This window comes from Cebidichthys violaceus, unplaced genomic scaffold (genome assembly GCF_023349555.1).
Source record: "Cebidichthys violaceus isolate CVI_PGR_0920_01 unplaced genomic scaffold, fCebVio1.0.p SCAF_32, whole genome shotgun sequence".
In the NCBI taxonomy this organism is placed as follows: domain Eukaryota; kingdom Metazoa; phylum Chordata; class Actinopteri; order Perciformes; family Stichaeidae; genus Cebidichthys; species Cebidichthys violaceus.
Window position 1 is genome coordinate 2,894,351 of NW_027176506.1, and position 23,029 is coordinate 2,917,379.

Here is a 23,029-nt window from a genome sequence, read left to right on the forward strand (position 1 = left end):
CCTTCAGCTCAGATTGGAGCCCCGCTTCCTGTCCAGTTGTTTGGTTCAAGGCCCTGAAATGTGTTTCCTGCACCGAATAAGATTAGCTCACCACACACACACACACACACACACACACACACACACACACACACACACACACACACACACACACACACACACACACACACTCTAACCCAAAACATGCCCCTTGTACAAGTAAGGGTCAGTCAGAATGACCCCACTTTGTAAAGTGTCCTCAGAAGAAGTTCCATTGTAAATACAGGAATACACTGAGAGGAATCAGGAAAGATGGCCGAATGAGGCCTGTGGCTCAAACGTGTGAGACAGCAGTGAGAGGACAGGGAATCAACAGATGCTGGATCAGAGGCTGTCCACATGTGTTTTTATGAACATTGTGTACTGTATGCTTCACGAATGGATGCGGCTCGATCATGACGTATGACGTCTTTGTGTTCGGATCTGACTGATGATCATGATGCCAGTTTGAGGCAAACTGTTTAAGTTGAACTGGGAAAGCTAGCGAAAAATGTTTTGTATGTGTTGAGCTATTCATATCTGGTTCCATACTTTCATATTGATTTTGGATGTGTTGACGGTTGGTTTGTACAGGAAAACAGTGGTGTTCAGGGAGATGACGGGGTCCTCGCTGTCTGGTGCAGTCCTTTACGTTAGTCATGTCAGTCCAGCGGAGGAGTTGAACTAATTTGTCGTCACGTCATGCAGTCTCAGTTATATCTCAATATGTAATCCCTCATCCAGACGCTCCATGTTAAATGTGTGGCCTTCAGCATTGACACTGATATCGGCCCGATACCGACTCAGATAACTGGAACGGGTATTGGGACAATGGGGCCGATCTATTCAATTCAGTTCTATGTTCATGTGTGATTATATGTCGGCTGTTTGGAAGTATTTCACACCCGCTACGGCAACAAGTTCTACGGCTACTTGTGAAGCCAATGTTTGGAGCGGTGGCAGCAAGTTATAACACAACCGACAGTTTTGACCAAGTTGTTAATAATCAATAGCAATTCAGTACATTATCAAACGTTATGTAAAACGCCAATTACAAAGCTAGGAAAGGAATGTGTAAGTCAATGGTAATGTCTCCTTACAGATAAAAGAATGATCCCAAAACACAATGTTTCAGGAAACACGTCACTATTTAAACAACATTTCAGAATAACCTGCAGCACTTTCACTCAGTTTCACACACACATCAACTGCAAACAGTCCTGCACAACTGATCGTATTTGCCTATAGATGGCACTATAGGAGCCTACATTCCAAGGGCCACTACTCAGTGGTCATGGCGATGACTCATTTATTTTGCACAGTTCATAGCTTGTACAAAAGCCTAACGTGCACATTCGAAAGAAAAAAAATCAAAAGGGTTGTGCAACCTAGACGGAGCTGTGTCCTGAGTGCCTTCAGTGATCCTAACTGCAAACTGTGTGGAAGTCATCCAGCTGTGTGTGTGTGAGTGTGTGTGTGTGTGTGTGTGTGTGTGTGTGTGTGTGTGTGTGTGTGTGTGCGTGCGTGCGTGCGTGCGTGTGTGTGTGCGTACTTATCTTCACATCAACAGGAAACTGTAAAGCTTCAAGGAGCACTCTGAGCACAGCTTTAGAGCCTGACTCATCTTTAATAGACACTTGTTTGTGAGACAACCTCTTTGGTATAATAATGGCTTTTAAGTTCAATCTGTACAGAGACATTTACAGGTCAAGCTGGCCCCGCTAAGACGTCCACAGCAAACTTAAAGGCATGATATGCGACATTCAGAACATTAATACCTCATCAAACAAGGGTCATCTCTGTAAAGATCTGGAGGAGTAAAGTCTCCCTTTACCACAGGATGAAGTCTCTCTCTCTCTCTCTGTGTGTGTGTGGGTGTCTGTGTGTTGTTATCAGAGCTACTCCTCTCTTTGGTCACATAGCCGGCGGGCTGTATGTCTTTTAGTGCATGTGAGAGTGTCTGCTAGTGCATGTGACGCCCCACTGGTTAGCTCATGGGCCGGCTCAACTGTCGCCATGTTGAGAGACGTTAAGATGCAATGGAAGCCGTCCTGTGTGGACACAGAAGAAGCACTAGGATTCAGTGTTTGGAGCTAGACAACAATAAAAAGTCTAACATAACAAAAAAATATATGCAATATAAACAATGCCAAGTTGTGATTGTGGATCATAAAACTCTAAACAGGTTAACGGCAGGTATCTATTTATTTGTATGTACAGTATCCGATATAAAGACGCAAGTAGTATACAAGTTATTCATTATTTTGGTTACACTTTGTAATAACTACACACTATGAAGCATTAGTTAAGTATGAGTAAACCCCTAATTCATCATTTATAAAGCATTGATCCTACATTAACACTCATTAGTATACAGTTTATAAACAGTTATACATGTTTTATTGTTGATTAATAAGCTAATCTATTATGTGTTTCATGATTATGTTTTCATACTTTATAAATGATGGATTCCCCATTTGTAAATGAAGTATTATATATATATATATATATATATATATTAAAAAACAATTATTATGGAGTTGTAGATGATTAACAACATCCTTTATAAAGTGTTAGTAAATGATTAAGAAGTTATTTAGATGTACATTATTCATGCATTTATATACATAAGGATTTAGATATGCACTAATGGTTAGGGTCTATGTTAATATATGCTTTATAAATGCGTATTATTACTGCAATTCATGATTCATTCAGGTAGTTACTAGTCGTTAGTTAAGTATTTTGTGTGACCTCATCTAAAGTGGGGGTGCTGCAGGACACCAGCCGCACGTACTGTGGACGGTTGGTGAGGTAGTGCAGGACCCATGCTGTGAGGTGGTGGTCCACCCCGGTCTGCTCCAGCTTGTTCTTTAGAAGCGGGGGCTGAATGGTGAAGGCATTGAAGAAATGGAACAATGTAACTCTCACAGTGCTTCCAGCCTTTTCCAGGTGAGAGAGGCGTCTATTTAGAAGGTAGATGACGGCGCTGTCCACCCCGATGCCAGGTTGGTAGGCGAACTGAAGTGGGTCCATTGACGGGCTCACCAGGGGGTGGAGATGGACAAGGACCCTCTTTAGGGTTTTCATCAGGTGCGATGCCAGTGCCTCTGGTCCTTGGGGTGCGGGGTCTTTGGGACTGGTACCACAGGATGTTTTCCACAGCTGGGGCATCACCCCAGCTTCAGGCTCAGGTTGAAGATGTGCTCCACAATCCCCCACAGCTGGTCTGTGCAGGACTTGAGAAGCCTTGAGCTGATACCATCCAGACCTGCAGCCTTTGATCTTCTTCAGATCTTTCCTCGCCTGGTTTATTGCGAGGGACAAGTTGTGGGTTGGGGGCTGTGTGCTGATTTGGGGCTTGTTGCTGTGGGGTGGCTGTCAGGTACTGACAACATACAAGGAGTCAGACACAGTGTAACAGCTTTTGACCTAATAATCAAGGAAAATACCCAGGCTGACGTATATACATGGCCATACAGATCAGTTATAAGGTCACTTTCTGAACAGATTTCACAAGCAGCAGATGGATTTATTATTATTTGAAATCATGCTAAAATCTCATGTCTGCTATCATAAAATCCTGACTTCAGCTATGACTTCAAGCGTCTGCTCCGTAGGGCTTTTAACGCCGCTGGACACATCGCCCACAAAGGGCTCAAATGTTAGCCTGCGTCCTGTGCATGAAGGCAGTAGTAGTGGTTCTGGTTCTCCCGTGCCTCCCTTCACTCCAGCAGGCCCAGCAATACGGCCTGAGTCTCCAGCAGCATGGCGTCGGCTCCCAGCGGGGATCGACTGTCAGGTATCACAAAACGACAGACAAGAACCCAATAGCACGACACAGAAAACAGTTCAGGTGTAGAAACCGGGTTTAATAACCAGCAGATGTCAAACCAGGTAGTAACCCGCGTGGCAAACAAATCCAGTGGGAGCAGGCAAAAGAGAAGGTCCAAAGTCCAAAAAGGCAGGTCAATACACGAATAATCAGGATCAGAATCGGAATGACAGGTTGCTGGATAGCAAGGGAAACACACTAGACAATCTGGCAGAGAACTGAGGGAAATGGGCCGGTACATATACACTGAGGGGCTGATTGCTGATGAGGAGCAGGTGAGTATGGAGGTGGGGCAGGCCAGGTGAAATGAAATCAGCAATTAGTGCAGAGCGGGGGGGAGTGGCAGATTCTGAAATGACATGAGAGTTAGTGTGGCAAAACAGGAGACAGACAAATGAAAAACTAAAGCCTGGCTGAAGTTGTGACATCGACGGACCAGAGAGGAGGAGCTCTGCTCCTGGAGGAGGAGGAGACGCTGGTGCGGTGAGCTGAGCTCTCCTCCTCCCTCTGGAGCTCCGACTGCAGGTCTGCAGAGAAGCCGGATCTGTTTCTGTCCACGGTGGACCGGTCTCTGCTGGAGTCTGAGCCAAAGGAGTTTCTGGTGCTCCTGCAGGATTGTTGTGTTCCTCTCTTTCTCTCTGCCTCAGCAGTCGTAAACCTCCTCCTGACTCTGAGGAAATAGCAAGATAAGACCTTTGTGTTTTGGTCTTGTGTGCCTGTAGGTCAGCAGTGAGGTGCAGCTTCATGTGTACACACTGCTCTCTATCTGCAGGGTTCTGGGTGTGTCTGTTTGCAGTGTGTGTGCTTTCCTCTACAGCCACATCAGCTCCCCAACCCTCACAGCCCTGCCGTCAATGCTTCTGCGCTTTATAATTTGCAAACATAAAATGAGCACTTGTTTTTCACCATCTGGGCGGCTGTGGCTCATAGGTAGAGCGGGTCATTCGTCAATCAGAAGATCGGCGGCGCGACCCCTGGCTCCACCAGTCCTTCACAAAGTGCTCCTGATGTGCCATCAGTGAACGTGTGAACGACATGTAGTGTTAAAGCACTAGGACGTTTTACCATCTTGAATTTGTGCAACCAGTGAACTGAAGTGACCATATATGGACTGTGGAGGAGTCGCAGAGACCTGTTAATCACTGTGTAGCCCCGCCCCTAAATCATCCCCTGCTTTATGGTCTGTTTGACTCTAAATGGAGCATAATGTACTAAATGAACATCATGCTGTAGTGAAGAAGACTGTAAACTAGAGATTGAGACCATAAACTCATGTTTACAATGTTTACTGAGGGAATAAATCAAGAGAGAAGTAGAGTCATTTTAGACTAGACTTCTATACAACCAGAGGAGTCGCCCCCTGGTGGACGTAGCCCCACACACACACGACCACAAACATGCATGGTTTAACCATAGGCAGGTGGATACTGCTATGGTAGTAAGTAAGCTACATGACTGTGCATGGATGTTAGAATTAAGTGTGCATTGTTGAATGAATATACAATACACATTACAATTTATATTGTATCATTCATTATATTATATAATTCATATAAGCGTATGTATATTTATTATGTTATATATTTGTGTATTAGTAGCATTCACTTGAAATGAAGTTGCTTCAATAAAAGAAATAGCTGTGATGGAGTCTTAATGTATAGCAACTGGTAGCTTAGCTCACTGCAGAGCCGCCTATTGATGGGCTTGGTTGGATATTCACGACACAAATACTGCGGCTAAAAGAATTCACAACAGAAATTTTTTTCTGTTTGTATCGTATGTTGTTGTCTCTTTTTGGCAAATCAATTACTCTCAAAATCAGAACGCAGGGAGGTGGAGAGAGAGTCTGTAACCATAACTGTACATATACAATAATTTATCATGTGTGTTATTAACAGGATATCAATATTTCATTTCTAAAGTATCAGTTATGGTTGATGCTGGAATACTCTCATGTTGCACCGATGACTGATCTAAGAAGTGGACGTTTTGTTCGCAGAGTGACAAGTTTCAGAGGCGTTGGTGGTGGCAGACAATCAGGAGACGATCAAACAGCAGTTCACATCACTATTAGGCCTACTGAACAAAACACACGTAAAGCAGCCGCTGTCCGTCTGCGGTCGCTCTGTATTGCTGCTGGTGGAGGTCGGCAACCATCCGCACACATTTAGCAGGAAATGAAGCCGTCTAAAAGACGCTCACGTCACGGCTGAATAGTTAGCTGACACGGACGACGTGCTCCTTATTAGCTAACCGCCAACTGAAGGTCCGTCTCCTGGAGCCGCTCACCAATTGCACCTTTAATTTCTTGGTATCTGCCTTGTCACACACAACAGTCAGTAAGTATTTGTCGAATTGATTGTATTCATTCAGCCCTGAGGGGGCTTTGCATTCAGCGTACGACACCCTCTGTCCTTTGACCCTGGCTTTGGATAGGAAATGATGTCATCGGTGTGTAATCGTTTATTCAGCAGCTGGGTTTCTGTCGAGTGGGATGAAGGAGTGGGATGGGAATGTGAAGAGTCTGGGAATGGTAGTAATGCTATCACCTCTCAGTGTTCAGTTAGCAAAGTCTTTACATCAGCAGGTCACGTATGGGAAGACAACAGAGCGGTCGGCCAAACACTGGACATGTGCTTACAGTCAATTTTGAACAACCTTCCAGAGGACGAGATGGGAGACAAAGTCCACAGACCTGGTTTTGAAGCCAGAATGAGGCTTCAGTGGTTCGAATTGGATCAAAAGTTTTGATTTTAGTGTGAAAATCTCTCTTTGGCAGTTACTCCTTTGATCTGTCTGACTCAGACAGTCACACCCCCATAATTATTTCATTCCAAAATGTCCTAACTGACGATTAAAAACCAAGCGGCTGTTTTTGGTGGAAAGCTTTGATGAACATCATGGTGATGGTGACATCTGTATAAGCTGATAATATAGCAGATGTTGAAGAATAATTGTATGGTATTTATTACTTTTAGTTTTAGTGATTTTATGTTAAATTCAAATTGCGTCCACTGCTTGCTGTAAACAGCTCCTGCATTGAAAACATAAAGCAGTTCATGTAAGATTATTGTCATCCAAAGCCCCTTTGTCACTGCACACAAGCCCACATCTGGCTTTAGGTTAAGATGGGCATTCACTCCCGGGTCAGATGACTCTGCAGCATCACAGGTGTTTATCAGATCCGGCTCCGATCACCGGTGATGGAAACGCGACACCTCGGTGGACATGCTAACGGTCGCCTCTGTTCCGTCGAGTTCTTTGTCCTCAGCCACGACTTCTGTTCGTCTCCCACTCCGCTCCCAATGAAGTAACCAGCATAACGTTTTCACTGGCCTCCATGCTGCTTTCTGCTGTTTACTCACCCTGTTTCCCAACTCGTTTGTGACATGGAATGTGACACATCAGAGAAAAAGTAGAAAGGCTACTCGCCTATCTTCTTGTGTTAAAAAACCTTCATAGGTGCTCATTTTGGTGAGGAGAGGTTGTTACAGCATGTTGTTGTTGAGTTTTACAGCCAGCAGAAGACCTAACCAGGAAACAGTTTCCCCCACAGGCCAGGAAATGCATCATCCTCCGACACACATGCACACACACACACATTACACAATACCACGCCCCTCTGCACACACTGGCAGTGATATGACATCCTGCACTGTCGTAGATTTGTGTCAGCGCTGACTGCTGTGTCTCCACATCAGGTAAAGAACAGCTCTCTCCTCCTGTTTTCGGCCCTTGTGTTGCCTGAGCCCCGGTCTTTGTCTCTCGCTCTGCGTCCGTCAGCCTCTCTGGTCAAAGGGTTTCACCGTTTGGCTCTGTCAGCTGTGAGTGTGCTGGCATCTTAGCACAGGAAACACAGAGCCCAGTATAATGATTGGCGGAAATAAGGGTTGTGATTTTCATAATTCATAGTAACATATTCATTGTGTTTGATGTTGGTAGTTGTTTATTACAAAGCGTGTTATGTCTGACTGAAAAATCAAACTAGTCATGTGTCTGCATTAAGTAACACGGCATGCAGTGCTGTTACAGTACTTTATCGTTATCAGTATCAAAGCTATCAGTGGATCACAATTATGTTGCAATGGATTGCCCATTGTCTTCTACACACTTCACACATATATATTTTTATTTTCGCCCTGTATTTTGTATCATTTGTACAGCACCTTTCGTAGAGTTGGTGCGATTGAAAGTGCTTCACAGATGACACTGTGATAATAAGACGGTAACAATGCTGAAAATATTATAAAGAAACCAATAAAATAGATCAAGAAAACTAAAAACAATCAAAAGTAAATGAAAAAGGTCAAACCATTTGGTGCTCTGGTATTTCAGGCAGCAGGGCGGTGTGTGTGTGTGTGCGTGTGCGTGTGCGTGTGCGTGTGTGTGGCATTGAGTCATCCAGTGCAGTGGTGTGGCTCATTGGTGTGTTTTAATGGAGCTCTGGCACAGAGGAAGAAGAGCTTTCAGGCTTCACACACGCACACACACACACACACACACACACACACACACACAGTACCTGTTAGGATAGTTCATCGAGGGTTTGGATCTGGCAAATTTTAACAACGTGGGAATAAGGAAAAATATGGAATAATGACCGGCGATATCTTGTAAAGCTACAGTTAGAAACTTTAATAAAAATCACTTTTTGTCATATTTGTTCCAACTGCCACTGACAGTAGTCCATCAGGTTCCTGTGCCTCCTCTCAGGGCTCCTAATGACATCAGAAACATTCATATGGCCTCATATGTTTTTAGATACACATGTTAGTTACTGTTAAGCTTTCTGTGAGTGTTATGAGTGTGAGTATGAGCGGCTGGTCGTTTTGCAGCGACACACTTCCTCATTTCTACTCCCTCACATGTCACTGTTCTCGCTCCTTCTCTGCCTCTCTCTCTGTGTGTGGAGACATTTCCTTCTGTTTCTGACTTCTTAAACAGAACACATCCAGCAGCTGCAGTGTAATGTCTCTTCATGCAACTACGAGAGAAGACATTTACGTCATGTCGATACAAACAGAACTGTTCAAAGTAGTAGTTAGACGCAGTGAATACACCTCGCTCCTGTAGCTGCTCACACCTGAAAGCACACAGCAGCTGTGTGGAAGCAGAAAGCCTGTCACATGACCGGACCAGGTCAGTCAACGCTCAGTCCACCGCTGACCACCGACAACACAACACATGTTTGATAATGAGAAGGCATTCAAGGATCATCAGAACATCTTGTTAAGCTTAAGAGGTGTTCCACTAAAGTTTCACTTCAAGTTTTATTCTTTACAGTTCAGACCGACTCTTATTCTGGACATTTGCATTTTTAGACCCTGTCTTTGGCTCTCTTGCGTGACACAAATGTTCAGGGATGATTGGATCCTCAAGCTCTTAAAGAATGTATTTGAATTTCATCTGGACTATTCAGCTTGTCCTATCCGGTCCTTCAGTGCGGCCCAGGACACACCGCTAAAAGAATGTGGCCACCTCTGAACGTGGTCTGAAGGATGCATTCACACCTGTTGTGTCAGATCCCCCAGACACATGTTGATACCAGGTGAATAGGGCCTGAGAGGCAAAGCACCAGGGCCAGTGAGTGCTCAATAGAAACCAGATAGACGTCACATTATTTTTCTCCACATCTGGATAGTAAGAGTGCACTGTGACACGAGATTTTAGTGCCTAGGCACTAAAATCTCTTGTCACAGTGCACAGTGGTCTAGGCCCTAGACCAAATCCCCAAAATGTTGGACGGGCTAGAATGGACATGTGTAAAGGTGGAGAAGTGCTCCAAACATGTCCCTTTAAGGAATCACAGTTTGGTTTTCGTTACAGAGCTACTTGGCACTGCCCTGCACCTCCATCCCACACTGACTGACAGCTCAGCCGAGGCTGGGTAAATGATTGTGACGGGGGAGGGGGAGGAGTGGGGAGGCGTAGGCCTTCTCCTCTCAGGGATTAGTGGAAGCTTCTTGGGCCATTTGCATGTGAATGAATCCTGGAGCTGCTTTTAGCCACCAACAGCCTCCCCCCCCCGCCCTCTGTCTGGCTCTTCTTGTCCCTCTCTCTTTCTCTACCCTCCACACTCCTCCTGCCGTCAGGGAGAACCAGAGAGAGGGAAGGAGGTACTAGCACAGAGTGCAGGTCCAGCACGGCGACGGTGGACTAAAGTTTGCAGAAAGAGGAGTTTAGAAAGCATCCCTTCACTGACGACCAGGGATTCATACGAGTGGCTTTTGTGAATGAGAGAAGGTAGGATGTTTCCCTCGTGTTTTTGTGTCTCCTGGGCTAACAATGAGAGCTGACAGGACTGGTCCACTTTGGCGGTCAGGATGGGGGTGGGAGGGAGGTTAGGCCTCGGCTATTGAATCAAACACATCCTAAACGGAGCTCTTTTAAAATCACATGTGCAGACTGAACGCTGTAGCATGTACCGCTCTTTGTAACATGTTCCATCTGTCACAAAACTGTACAACTGTTTACTGATAAAAGATCAATATTTGTGCTTAAGATATTGCAATGTATGCATATTGATCTTTTATGCATTTCTATGCTGTCTATCAAGCATAACTGCTGCTGTTTTCAGAGCCTTCATGAAGGTTTTCCCCGAATATGAACTAGATACTTTAACCAGATTCATCTTCTGTAAATCATCTACTGAATGAATCAGCTGATTGGAAACACAGACATTTAGAACATGGTGTAACCGGTTCATGTGTCCCTCATCAACCTCAATATTCATGATAACATTTGATTAAAGCAGAATTTAGAATCAGAATCCGGTTTCCCTTTCTATATATATATATATATATATATATATATATATATATATATATATATATATATATAGTGATAGTGACGATACAACAAGCTTCATGATTAGCTGAGGTGAGGAAATCAGGTCAGGTTTGAACTTCTTCCTGAAGCTCTCTTTTTTCCATCCATCCATTCATCATACTAGTACTAGTCATAGTCATGACTATACTAGTCAATACTAGTCCCTGTGTGTCCAGCTGAACACCTGAATGGTGGAGACTGTCTGAAAGTGTGAGCCATTTACACACTTCATCACACCTTGCCTATCTATAGACTGCTTCCTTCTCGGACAACACGTAGTACAAAATAGTTTGTTTAAAATATACATTTTAAGCTGAATATAACTAAAGAAAGGCTTGAAGACTTGAGCAGACACCTAAGCTGTCATGGTAGTCTGACCAAAGCCCCACAGACAGGGAGAGAATGACACGATGTAATGGGGAACATAATATCCTCATCTCCATGGTCCTCATCAGTCCTGGTTCTCTGTGGCTTTAAACCATCTCCGTCTGAGGCTGGGGGGACAACAGATTAAATACCTCTCTGGTACTCCAATAGTATTACTTACTATCAACCTGCTGATGATCGATGACGTACCACTGAGCCTTCCCACCATGATGCAGGACAATGTCTCTGTGAGCCCTCCAACATGCGGAGTTTCATTTGAGATATCCATGCGAGCATTAACACCTCTAAAGAATGCAGGGGGCGGGGCCTGTTGATGAACATCTTCTGATCCTTGTCATGAAGATGTCGAGGAAACATTGACAACTACGGGTTAAAACATGTTATATTGTGAGGAGACAACATTTGTCCTCTCTCTATGATGATGTTCATATAATTCTGTGTGGATCAGTGCAAAAACCTTCTAATTCAAAATCCATGTTGACACCTTCAGGGGAAATTGGATTGTTGCAACTGCAAATGTTAAAAGAAGCAGCTAGAAGTCATATTAGATCGGTGGCTTGATTTCTGGCTACGCTAGTCATGGTCCATGTGTCCTTGGGCACTGTGAATGCTCCGTTGGTCCTGATGTGCAGGTGGCAATCAGTGTATGAATGGTGTGAATGATGACATGTAACGTTAAGCATTCTGAGTGGTCGGAAGACTAGACAAGCACTGTACACGTCTATTTACCATTTACCAGTTCAATTCCAGCTGTGGACTCTTTTGTGTCTTTTCTGTAAAAGAACAACATAAACTAAAAAGAAACAATAATTTTTTTTTAAATAATGTTAAATTTCTCGAGCCAGAAATTCACACGTCGCAAAAGCCTATCCGCCTTGAGATTTCTCTTCCTGTCGTCACCGACGTCCTGCCGTTGAATCGGAAATGGTGGGAAAAAGTCGTTCCAGAGCTCTACTTCCAATGTGTACGGGGACCAGAAACACTCTGTGTATGAATGTGTGCGTATGAACCCTATCTGTCTATGAAAGCAGCATGGAGGCCAGTGCAAACGTTACGCTGGTTACTTCTTTTTCTGTCTGTTGCTCACTCGCTCTTTTAAACCGGGTGTGGAGTCATTGGGAGCGATGTCGGAGACGAACAGAAGTCGTGGCTGAGGACAAAGAACTCAACGGAACGGAGGCGACCGTTAGCGTGTCCACCGAGGTGTCGCGTTTCCATCACCGGTGATCGGAGCCGGATCTGATAAACACCTGTGATGCTGCAGAGTCATCTGACCCGGGAGTAAATGCCCATCTTAACCTTTCCCACTGAAGACAAAAGCTAGATGGGTTTTTTAGTGGGTTTTTGTCCATTTCTGTACATGACATTACCCATCGCAACGATACAATCTCTTACATGTTTGTGATAGAGCCTGCAGTACTTTACTAATATACATTTCTGCAATATTTTAAGGTGTGGGAAAACTGCCTCCTTCTGTCCTTCTCTTTTGTGTTTTTGCTGCCCTGAACAAACGCCGCCTGGTCTTCTTACAGTCTCTCTCTGTTTGCTGTGGTTGGACACACTGTTTGCTTTTCACATGCATCTCTAGTCACCTCCAACTCCATGGTCTTCTCCACGTCTTTACTGTTACATATTGAACGACGTGCTGATCAATTAGTACCCGATTAGACAAAGATAATGCCAAAGTGACGTGTTACATCTTTTACGGTATGATTCTTTTATTGACATTTAGTATAATGTTTAGAGGTACAAAGGAACGAGGCAATGAGTCAAACAGAACTATAAGTGGCTATTTGTGATCATTTAAATTGTCTATTTATGTCTTTAGAACAATACTGCAACTACTGTGTTTCTTCTCTGTGTGCATTTTAGATATTCGCAGAATGCAGGATAACCACCGCTTCACTCGGCTTTATCTTGAATAAGGTGCTGGAAGTACCAAAAAGCTTAAACTGGTAGAATAAATATTCGCAGAATAAACTGCAGTGTTAAACCTCATTATCTATTCAATAAATACATTTAGTAGAGTGTAAAACTGAATGATGCATAAAGACGCTGTCTGTCTCTCTGTCTCTCTCCTGACTCATGGGGATTACTTCTGTTCCAATGCAGTACAGTTGGATATTTATAGCTGATTAAATCATGTGGACTAACACTAACCAACAGCCTGTGAGCAGCCTGTGTGTGTAGGTGTGTGTAGGTGTATGTGTGTGTGTGTGCGCGCACACACACACACACACGCACACACACGCACACACACACACACACACAAACATGCTTCCGTCATGCTGTTTCTAGACGTCTGTGTCATAATTGCATTTGAGGGTATTTGTTCGTTTGTACACACAGCTCCAGGTTCTCAGGGGGGTTGTCAGTGCTGTCCAATGCTCTTACAGCACACACACAAGAGAAGGATACATTTCAGTTACATGTAGACCAGCGAAGTCCTACAAAGTGTGTGTGTGTGTGTGTGTGTGTGTGTGTGTGTGTGTGTGTGTGTGTGTGTGTGTGTGTGTTTGTGTGTGTGTGAATACATGGAGTTCCTTGTTCCATGTGTGTGATAGTTACACATATGACTTTTACACATGGAATATTTTGTGGCGCCCATGTTTGCCAGCCTTTCAGACAACATGAACAACAGGCTCTCCATGGTTGCCAGATACATCCAGTGGTTGTGTGTGTGTGGATCAGAGATCTGTGCATGGGGCACTGAGGATAAAGGAGGGAGCTCCTACTTTGAGCCACACACACACACACACACACACACACTGTTTGTAATAATATTACTCCAGCGAGGCTGCATGACAAAGTCCTAGAGAGGGGTGTCAATGTGTCCATGTGTAACTGGATCTTTGACCTAGTGACCAAAAGATCACAAGTACTTAAGTCCTGTTCGGTCTCTCCTGTGTTCATCGTACACTGACTCAGTTAAAACACCGCTGTGACAGGTCTGATCTCTCGTCTAAAACTTAAATATCTCCAGATCAAAGAGGTAGCTTGTGGTCTTCCGCAAAGAACACAGATGAGCTTCAACCCTGAGGTACCAATGACGTTGTAGAAAACTTCAAACACCTAGGGACCTCCATTTCTTCTTCTCTTGAATGGACTATCGCTGTTGGCCTTATTGTGCAGAAAGCCCACCAACGGTTGTTCTTTCTGTGACAACTCAAGAAGTTTGAGGTTTCAAAGGCAGGGATGTGGATTTTTACAGAGCTGTGATAGTGTTCTCACATGTTCTATCGCCGCGTTCCATGGAAACAGAGCGGGTCGTCCTTCAATCGGAGGATCGGTGGTTCAATACCCAGCTTTGCTAGTCCATGCTGACGTGTGTGCAGGCAGGTGGCACCTTGCATGGTAGCCCCTGCCATCAGTGTATAAATGGGTGTGAATGGGTGAATGAACATGTAGTTGTAGGGATTAAAGACATTGGGTCTTGGTAATAGTCATAGTAATTACAAGTCCACCAAAGACCACTTCTCTAGTTGTAGAAATGAAGATATTGATTATTGTTGCAAACGTAAACTATGCGCTGCTGCAGAGCCAAATCAGTTGAAACTATGTCTGAACTCTTCCTTTACCGACAGAAACTGCTGCAGAGCTGGAGACGGACCTGCACAGCCCAATGGAGGAGAGAGAGGAGAAGGAGACGGGCATCATGGGACAAGAGCAAGAAGATCAGGGCAAGTGCCAAGAACAACCGGCCAGCATGAATACCCAGAATTCTCTGAAAGCAAAAGAGGAGAAGGGAATGAAGGAGGGAGAAATGAAGAAAGAGATGGAGGTGGAGATGGAGCTGGAGGCCGAGGTGAAGGTGGAGCTGTGCCAGTCTGTGCCAGGCCTGCAGATGAGCTTCATCCGAGGAACTGACCTGTTTGGCTACGTGGGCATCGAGGCGGTGCTGGACCAGATGAGGCGCAAGACCATGAAGGCTGGCCTCGAGTTTAACATCATGGTGGTTGGTGAGTCTGACGCACAGCGCCTGTACGCGATCACATTCCATCATCATTGTGCTGATGAAAGGTGCACACTGGCTACAGTGTCAGTAGAGGGTGTTGTCTGCGGACCTCCTCCGTCTGATCAGGGAGCTGATTGAGTGGCTGTGACGTTGTTGAATAGAAATGGTCATTCATAGGACAGATAGATTGGAAAGGGGAAAGACGGGGGGCCGACATGCAGCAGAGGGCTATTTCCTTGACATCCGACATGTAACCAACCGGTCGTGTCATGGGACTTCAGTTTCCTGCAGTGATTGAGCAAACATCAAAAAAAGAAAAAAACGGTCTTCATCGGGAACAACATTCAGAACAATTCTGAGCAGAGGATTGTGTATATAAACTGGTGCTAGATGAAAACCTGAAATCATCCAGTGACGTTTTGATCCAGCAAAGCATAGCATAGCTGGCAGAACTGAATCTGCTCTAACTATCAGGTCCTCTTGTCCTCTCTCTCCACTGGTTTGAAAAGGAACTGCTCTCATGATATCCAGGCAAACCTAAACAGTCTAACTGTCACTATCTGCAGAGACACTGTCCTCTTTCTGCATTGTCTAATTTTGCTGTGTTTGAGACGTTTCTGGGCGTCAAACTCCAAACATAGCAACCAGGTGGCAGACCTTAAGCACACATTCAAGAGTGTGTGTGTGTGTGTGTGTGTGTGTGTGTGTGTGTGTGTGTGTGTGTGTGTGTGTGTGTGTGTGTGTGTGTGTGTGTGTGTGTGATGGTGTGGGTAATGGTAATGTAGTATTGGAAGAGGAAGTATGATTCTGTGAGGAGGAAGTGGTTTTGAGAGTTGGAGCTGTCTGCTCTTTCCTGCTACACACACGCACACACACACACACGCACACACACACACACACACACACACACACACACACACACAGTTGATATACACTTCCCCTGCTGTTTGATTGAAAACAGGACGTTTCCCTCTATTAATAATAATAATATTTTTTTGTTTTTGTTTTTACACCCTAAACCTAACCCACCAATGACCCACCTCTTGTTACCTTGAATTCTTGAAGATAACTTTGTTTTTCTCTCATGCCTCCACGGTGAAGAAAGGATCTGGGGAGTTGTGTCTCTCAGCTTCTAATTCATCATTGATCGTATAGTTGGTAGAGTTTGTTTTGTCCTAAGGAGACATGACAGAAATAAACTAGAGTTGTTTTCAGATCACTATTTGTTCCTTACGATACCCATTCAATTAACTGAATTATCAGTATCAGGCGATGGTACCATTCCAATACCATTGTGTTCAAAACAAAAATATATGTGTAGACTCGTGTACTCGCTGATATCTGATCCCACATTTTAGGCTGTATCAGAGGAATTTCCCACACTGGTATCGGTATTGAAACAACTCTAAATACAACACATTCTTACACACTTGGTTTTGAATGCTTTAAAGCATTGGTTCTATGTGTCTGCAGGTCAGAGTGGTTTGGGTAAATCCACGCTGGTCAACACTCTGTTCAAGTCCAAAGTCAGCCGGAAGTCCTGCACGCCTAACTACGAAGAGAAGATCTCCAAAACAGTCAAGCTGCATTCAGTCAGCCACGGTGAGTCCACACACACCCTGTGTGTGTGTGTGTGTGTGTGTGTGTGTGTGTGTGTGTGTGGGTGTTTCTGTACTCCCAGTCTTCCTCTTGCCTCTACAACTAATCACATTTGTTGAGGCCAGTGTGAAGAAGTTAAGACTAATAGGAGCAGTGCTCACATCCTACTTTCATATCACTTTTCCTTTCACTTCTTGTCTCATGACCAGGACCCCCAGCTTGGGCTGTGACGGCTGGTTGTATGAGCTACTCCTCCTTGTCAATGTATTACTACTGTAGAAACAAACAGGCATGTACAGCTGTGAACGTATTTTAGACACCTAAAAATCCCTTTAAATGTATTTATCTATTTTAAATATTTTCACTGCTTTACCTTGCAGTCAGACAGGGAGCTGAAGCCATTGTATCCATCTATCCAAGGTCACACAATAACGCAAAGCAACTAATCCATCGAGCAAGCAACCAGCAACTTCCAGGTTCCACGAGAACTCAATTACTGTTCCCGTGCTGGTACTTGAGTCTTTTCCCCTTAACTCTATCTACTGTAGAAACAGTGTACTGTAGTACAGTGATTATGGAGGAGTACCTCATACAACCCAGTGGTGGGCCGTCAGGGCCAGCAAAGCCTTCTCTGCTGGCCTAAACAGAATCACAAAAATTATAGCTATTTTATAATTCAATAATTTTTCATAAATACACTACATGTATTATAATTATTTTTCTCCATTAGCTTATTTTCTCATTGCACAGCTCCTGTCTTCCTCTGTTGCTCTGCTTCCAGTGCAGCTTGTTTTAAGTAGAGCTCTTATCCAATCAGATTTAGCATCTATGTCTCTATGTAAGGAGAGAGGCCCGAGGTCCTCTAGGAAGCCTTTGCAGATTAAGTAAATGGGGACGATATTGTTGATTGTCATCGTCTTCAACCAATCAGATCTTTAGTTTGACATGTTGGGCGTATTCTTTGACGTGTCAGAGCTACCCAGGTAGTCTGCTAAGTACGTCAGCATGAAGGTGCGCCGTGATTGGTCAGTGGGCCAGCGTGACTTTTGTCAAACAGAAAGCTATTTAGCAGATCTTAGTGTTTAGTAAGAGTTCAACTTGAAACATATGTAAGAAGTTATGACATTTTTTGCGCTTTGCTTGGTGTAGAATCTATTTTCTTTGTCTTTAAGTGAACAGCAGCTTTGGTAAGTGAACTGCTTTTGTGTTTTTACATCTGCAGTAGCGTTACTACTGTTAGATTTTGTATCGTGTCATTTTTATGATATGGTTAATATTGTTCCCTCTGATGTGAATAATATTTGAATGGCTCATGCTCTTTTGTGTGAGGCGGAATACGCATGTTAGAGCTGCAGTGATGCTGGATTGATTTGTTGCTTTGTTGTCTTGTTTTGTTGTCCAAACAATCGTGTTTTCAGATTTTTATTCATTAAATTTAAAGACTCCTTTAGCTTTAAGATAAGTCACTGTTGATGGTCACCTAATTTGCCAGGTGGTAAACTCAAGTTCTGAATAGTGAAGCCAATGCTGAAGTGTCGTAAAGCTGCATTCTCTCTAATGTCCATCAGGGGGCGACTCCTCTGGTTGTATAGAAGTCTATGAGAAAATGACTCTACTTCTCTCTTGATTTATTACCTCAGTAAACATTTCAAACATGAGCTGAACATGCTGGCTAACTACTCACTGAAGGTCAGTTTCCCGGAGCCACTGCCTGCCCTACTCCAGGCAACGTAGTCTTTTGGCGGTGGGGAGGACGGAGTTGTTTTCTCGGCCCAGTCACTTTGGATTTAATCCAGTAAGCTCAAAAAGCACACGGACCATGGATGTATCATTGACAAGCCCTCAGGGCAGCTCTCTATGTCCTCTCATGTTGGACTGAGGACAGACTGGACGCTACAGTGACTTACTATCGCCTCTCCAGATACAAGTTGTACACGACATGACAGGGCAAGGCAGGGCTAGCTGGTTAGGGTGCTCATATCACTAGATATCTCTGCAACACGTCATAGACGTCACTGATGTAACTCTCCACGATCTGTTGATAATCTTAGCTCATTTGTTGAATGATTTAAACTAACATTCTGGCCAGATCTTACACATTGCACCCTTATGTCAACCCAGCAACGGTTACAACCAACATATTGATGATTGTTCCCTTCTTAGAGCCTTACCGAGCTCAAGGAAAAGTCATAATGTAATCAAGATAAAGGTCAAGCCAGTGTGTGCGTTATATTGTGATATTTCCTAATTACAAGTGGAAATAGTGACTTGATGGTGAGGCTGTAAAAGTCTTAAAATGACATAACTATCCAGAGGTAATTATATAGTGACCTGGACATTCGCTTTTTAGATGTGTTGTTCAGTGCAGAACCCAGACCAGAACATGGCTCAAAGACAAAATTTCAAAGAGCTCTCTAAAATCAGTAGGAAGCTCACTTGCTCTGGACCACAGTGCAGGGAGTACAAAGTACATAAGGAAGTGGGGCTTACCTCCACAGTCAGAATGAAACTGGATCTTAGGTCTGTGTTTCTGAGAGCTGACATTTAGTTTGTTATCACAGGTCAAACATTATAAGGTCATTTTTACAGTATATCGTTATTCTCATTAATTTGTTTGTGAAGGCAATTATCCGTTTCGGAGTTTTGACATCTATCAACACTGCTGCAGGGACAAACTGAGAGGCGTTTACAGTCTTCATCTCTACCAGCTCAGGTTCTGTAAAAATCCTTATGGTGGAAACTTCCCGAATCTTCAAAGCTGGAGTTAAACATTTACAGTTACTCCTGAACATTTCCCAAAACTCAGTCTGAGGCCATGCTGACCTCACTGTCGATAGATCCAGTAGAATTACGGAAGTGAATAGCTGTTGTGAACCTTCAGCAACCGTAAAGCCCATTAGAAACCCAGCGAAAGGCAGACAATGATAAATATATTCTGAGAGTTGCAAGTTTACTGAAAAATAATATACAAATATCTGTCCACAAAACACATAAAGAATTAACACTTGTTACGCTTGTTTTTCAGGTCGTCACCATGCCCTTATACTGTTTATGTCATTAAATAATAATCCCAATTAGAAAGAACTTTTCATTTATTTGTCTTCACATAAATGAATTACATGTTGAGATATAGGCCAAAAGTATATAAGTTGTCTTATGCTCTTAAGATCAAGAAGGCCTCATGACCCCCTGTGAATCATTGGTCCCCAGGTTGGGAACCTGTGGTTTAGAGAATTGTGGCTGTACCAAGAATTTTGTCCAAATCGACATAACCAGCACTTCAGCACTCCCATGTATTTTCTACAGGCACAAAATATAGTTAGCTCTTCATCTCTGGTTCAATTTGTGTGAACCAGTGTTGTACTGGTCAGTTCGCTGGCTTAGCCTCAAATTGTTACTTGTTTGCCGGTTAGTGAAAACCTAAATGATCAGGTTAAACTCAGAGGAAATTCCTGTGTGCTTCTAAAGGGCCATCACAAACACACTATGGGATCCTAGAATGGATTGAAAACCATGACACTGTGGTTCCACAGTATATGCCTTACCCAACTGATCCTGCAAGATAATGGTGATAACGCAGCCTGGTTCCAATCCCCTGCTACTACTCAACAATATGATGTGATCAGTGTAAGACACAACAGCACATGTTTAAATTAAATAGACAGTTTGCACCAGCTTTCTGTAATATCTGTGTGTACCTTAGTGTCTTTGCTGTTTTCTTCATTGGAAACCTGTCTGACATTTCAATGAAAGTTACTTTAATGTTCTAAATTATAACTACTGCACATGTAATATGTAATCCCTCCCCCTCTGTCCTTCTCTGTCAGTGATTGAGGAGAAGGGGGTGAAGATGAAGCTGACAGTGATCGACACTCCGGGATTTGGAGACCAGATCAACAACGACAACTGGTGAGTTGTAAGAGGGTGGAGACAAGAATGGAGAATAGTGCTTTCCAGATCTAGCTGCCATAGTATTTATGAATAATTGAGTTCAGTTTTAGGAAATGATGGCGTCTTTGATAGAATGGAAGTACATATTTGTATGTCTTCAGTAGGAACTAATAGGCTTGGGGTGACATGAAAAATGATTAAAATAAAGGTTGTTCATTTTAGTCATTAACAATAAGAGAAATATAGAATGATACCAACTCAGTGACTCTTTCCAGCTGGGAGCCCATAGTGAAGCACGTCAACGAGCAGTATGAGAAATACCTCAGAGAGGAGCTTCATATCAACCGCAAAAAGAGAATACCAGACAGCAGAGTCCACTGCTGCATCTACTTCATCCCTGCCACTGGACACAGGTCAGTATGCGGAATCCACCTTAAAGGGTAACTTCTGTATTTTTCAAACGCTGCAGACGACAGACGCTAAACAGGCTGTAATGTCATCTCTCAGGGGAACTCCTCACTGTCAATGTACGTCCAGTAAAAGAGCTTGCTGTTGCCACTGACGGCTCACATTGTGGTTAAAAGTGTCACAACACTATGGAAATACAAGGTTTTACTTGAACAGAACAGTTAAACATAAAACAAACAAACAAGGTTACAAAAACACACTATGGCCTATCTCTGCCCAGACATTAGCCTCCTACTTAAGGCTATTGTCTGGGCACCGTAACACGCAATGGGGAAAGCAGCAAATGTCAACTTGAAGAATCCGGGAATTCTGTAATCTTCCTTCTGCAGGTTTAAGTGGAGGAGCACGGGACAAGTTATCCGTTTCTCCTTTTGGATCCACGTGTTCGTGAACACAAAAACAGTCTATTGCTCGTCCAGCAAGGTGGGGACTGTTGCCTAGGTTATTTTTCACGTACCAATGTTGTTACCTCCTTTTAGCAACGTATGTCACAATGGAACTCCGTGCCGGTCTATATACCCTTGGTGATGTCATAGCTGTGTTACATGGGAGTGTTACAGGGACTCCCTGAGGTTCCTGTGGGTTACATTCAATGAGGCACCAGTGTTGTGGTTTTAATTAAATCTCACACGCTGGGGATTTTTAACGCCTGATGGAGGGTTGGCGCAGTTCCACAGTTTAGGCTTTCAATTTTACATTTAGGCCTCTCTCTTTGTTTCACCCCACATGGTGAAGTCCCAACACTAACAAACAGGAAGTAAAAGGTAAAATCTTTTATTTCCATAATGTTGTCAGACACTTCAAACAACAATCTGAGCTGTCAGTGGCAACAACAAGCTCTTTTACTGGACGTACATTGACGGTGAGGAGTTTCCCTGAGAGATGACAGCCTGTTTAGTGTCTGTCGTCTGCAGCATTCTCCCTCAATACTGGACCTGTTTCATAAAGTGATGTCCTCATTAGTCACTTAGACACAAAAACATGAGGAAATACTGTAGGGTTGAAAAATACCAAAGTTACCCCACATTCATGCTAGTGGCTCTGTGGGACTGACAATAAAAATGCTGACATGGTGATGTTTACCAGTCAGAATTGATCATGTTTACCATGTTCACCATCTTAACATAAGCATTGAACACAAAGTACAGCTCAGGCAGATGAGAATGTCATTAGTTTTGCAGGTATTTGGTCATAAACCAAAGTATCACCAAAGTCTTTAGAATTTGTTCTGAGGGATGAATGGAATGACTGTAGCACCATTTATGGCAAACCATCCAATAGTTGTCGAGACGTTTCACACAAAACCTCATGGCGGCACTAGAGGAAAAATCATGGGGTCTTTCATGTTGAGATATTTTAGCCTGGATCATGTGGTGGACCGTCTGACAGGCAGGCTGACAGACTGACTTTGCAATGCATTCATGGCTAAATGCTAGCATGGCTGGAAATAGCTTTTGGCTATGACGATGTCCACTTAATGCACCTTTTTAAACTGTTGTGCCATAGACCTCCATTACAGTCCAAACTGACCAGAGATCTGTGTTTGTTTCCAGGCTACGCCCCATCGATGTTGAGTTCATGAAGAGGTTGGGAAAGATAGTAAGCATCGTACCCGTCATCGCCAAAGCCGACACACTCACCATTGAGGAAAGACAGGAGTTCAAAGAGACGGTGAGGGAACACACGTACACACAAACTAAAGCTGGTTTTCTTTAGATCACTTGCGTGTCCTTCAAATTCTGTTCTGATTGTGCAACAAAATCCATTTGTTGCTTGAGCACCACACTACACTGCCTGAAGTCATGCATGTGCCCAGCCCACATATTTCCAGCCTTACCATGTAACCTTCAGTGAAAACCAATCAAACAGAACCATTTGACATGTGTTTAACCTTTGACAGATAAGGCAAGACTTGGCAGCCAATGGGATTCGTGTTTACCCCCAGAAAGAGTACGACGAGGACTCCGAGGAACGCATCCTCAATGACCGAATCAGGGTAACGTCTCCTCTCCTGTCACCGAGTCGCAAGAATTGTCTTCCAATACTCT

The 23,029-nt window shown here is 43.7% G+C and overlaps 1 protein-coding gene across 3 annotated transcripts in view; it reads left to right on the forward strand.

Moving 5' to 3' along the window:
• Positions 1–23,029, forward strand: part of septin12 (septin 12) — a 55,285-nt gene that overhangs the window by 24,758 nt on the left and 7,498 nt on the right. The window contains exons 1-7 of one of the 3 annotated variants that reach the window (XM_068724758.1): positions 7,455–7,554; positions 14,653–15,027; positions 16,497–16,625; positions 20,450–20,531; positions 20,789–20,926; positions 22,535–22,652; positions 22,882–22,977. In XM_068724758.1, the coding sequence (XP_068580859.1) occupies positions 14,691–15,027; positions 16,497–16,625; positions 20,450–20,531; positions 20,789–20,926; positions 22,535–22,652; positions 22,882–22,977 (900 nt within the window). In that variant the 5' untranslated portion in view covers positions 7,455–7,554; positions 14,653–14,690. Of the gene's footprint in view, positions 1–7,454; positions 7,555–9,937; positions 10,097–14,652; positions 15,028–16,496; positions 16,626–20,449; positions 20,532–20,788; positions 20,927–22,534; positions 22,653–22,881; positions 22,978–23,029 lie in introns of those variants that run through there. The other 2 variants (XM_068724757.1, XM_068724755.1) reach the window with 2 other exon arrangements.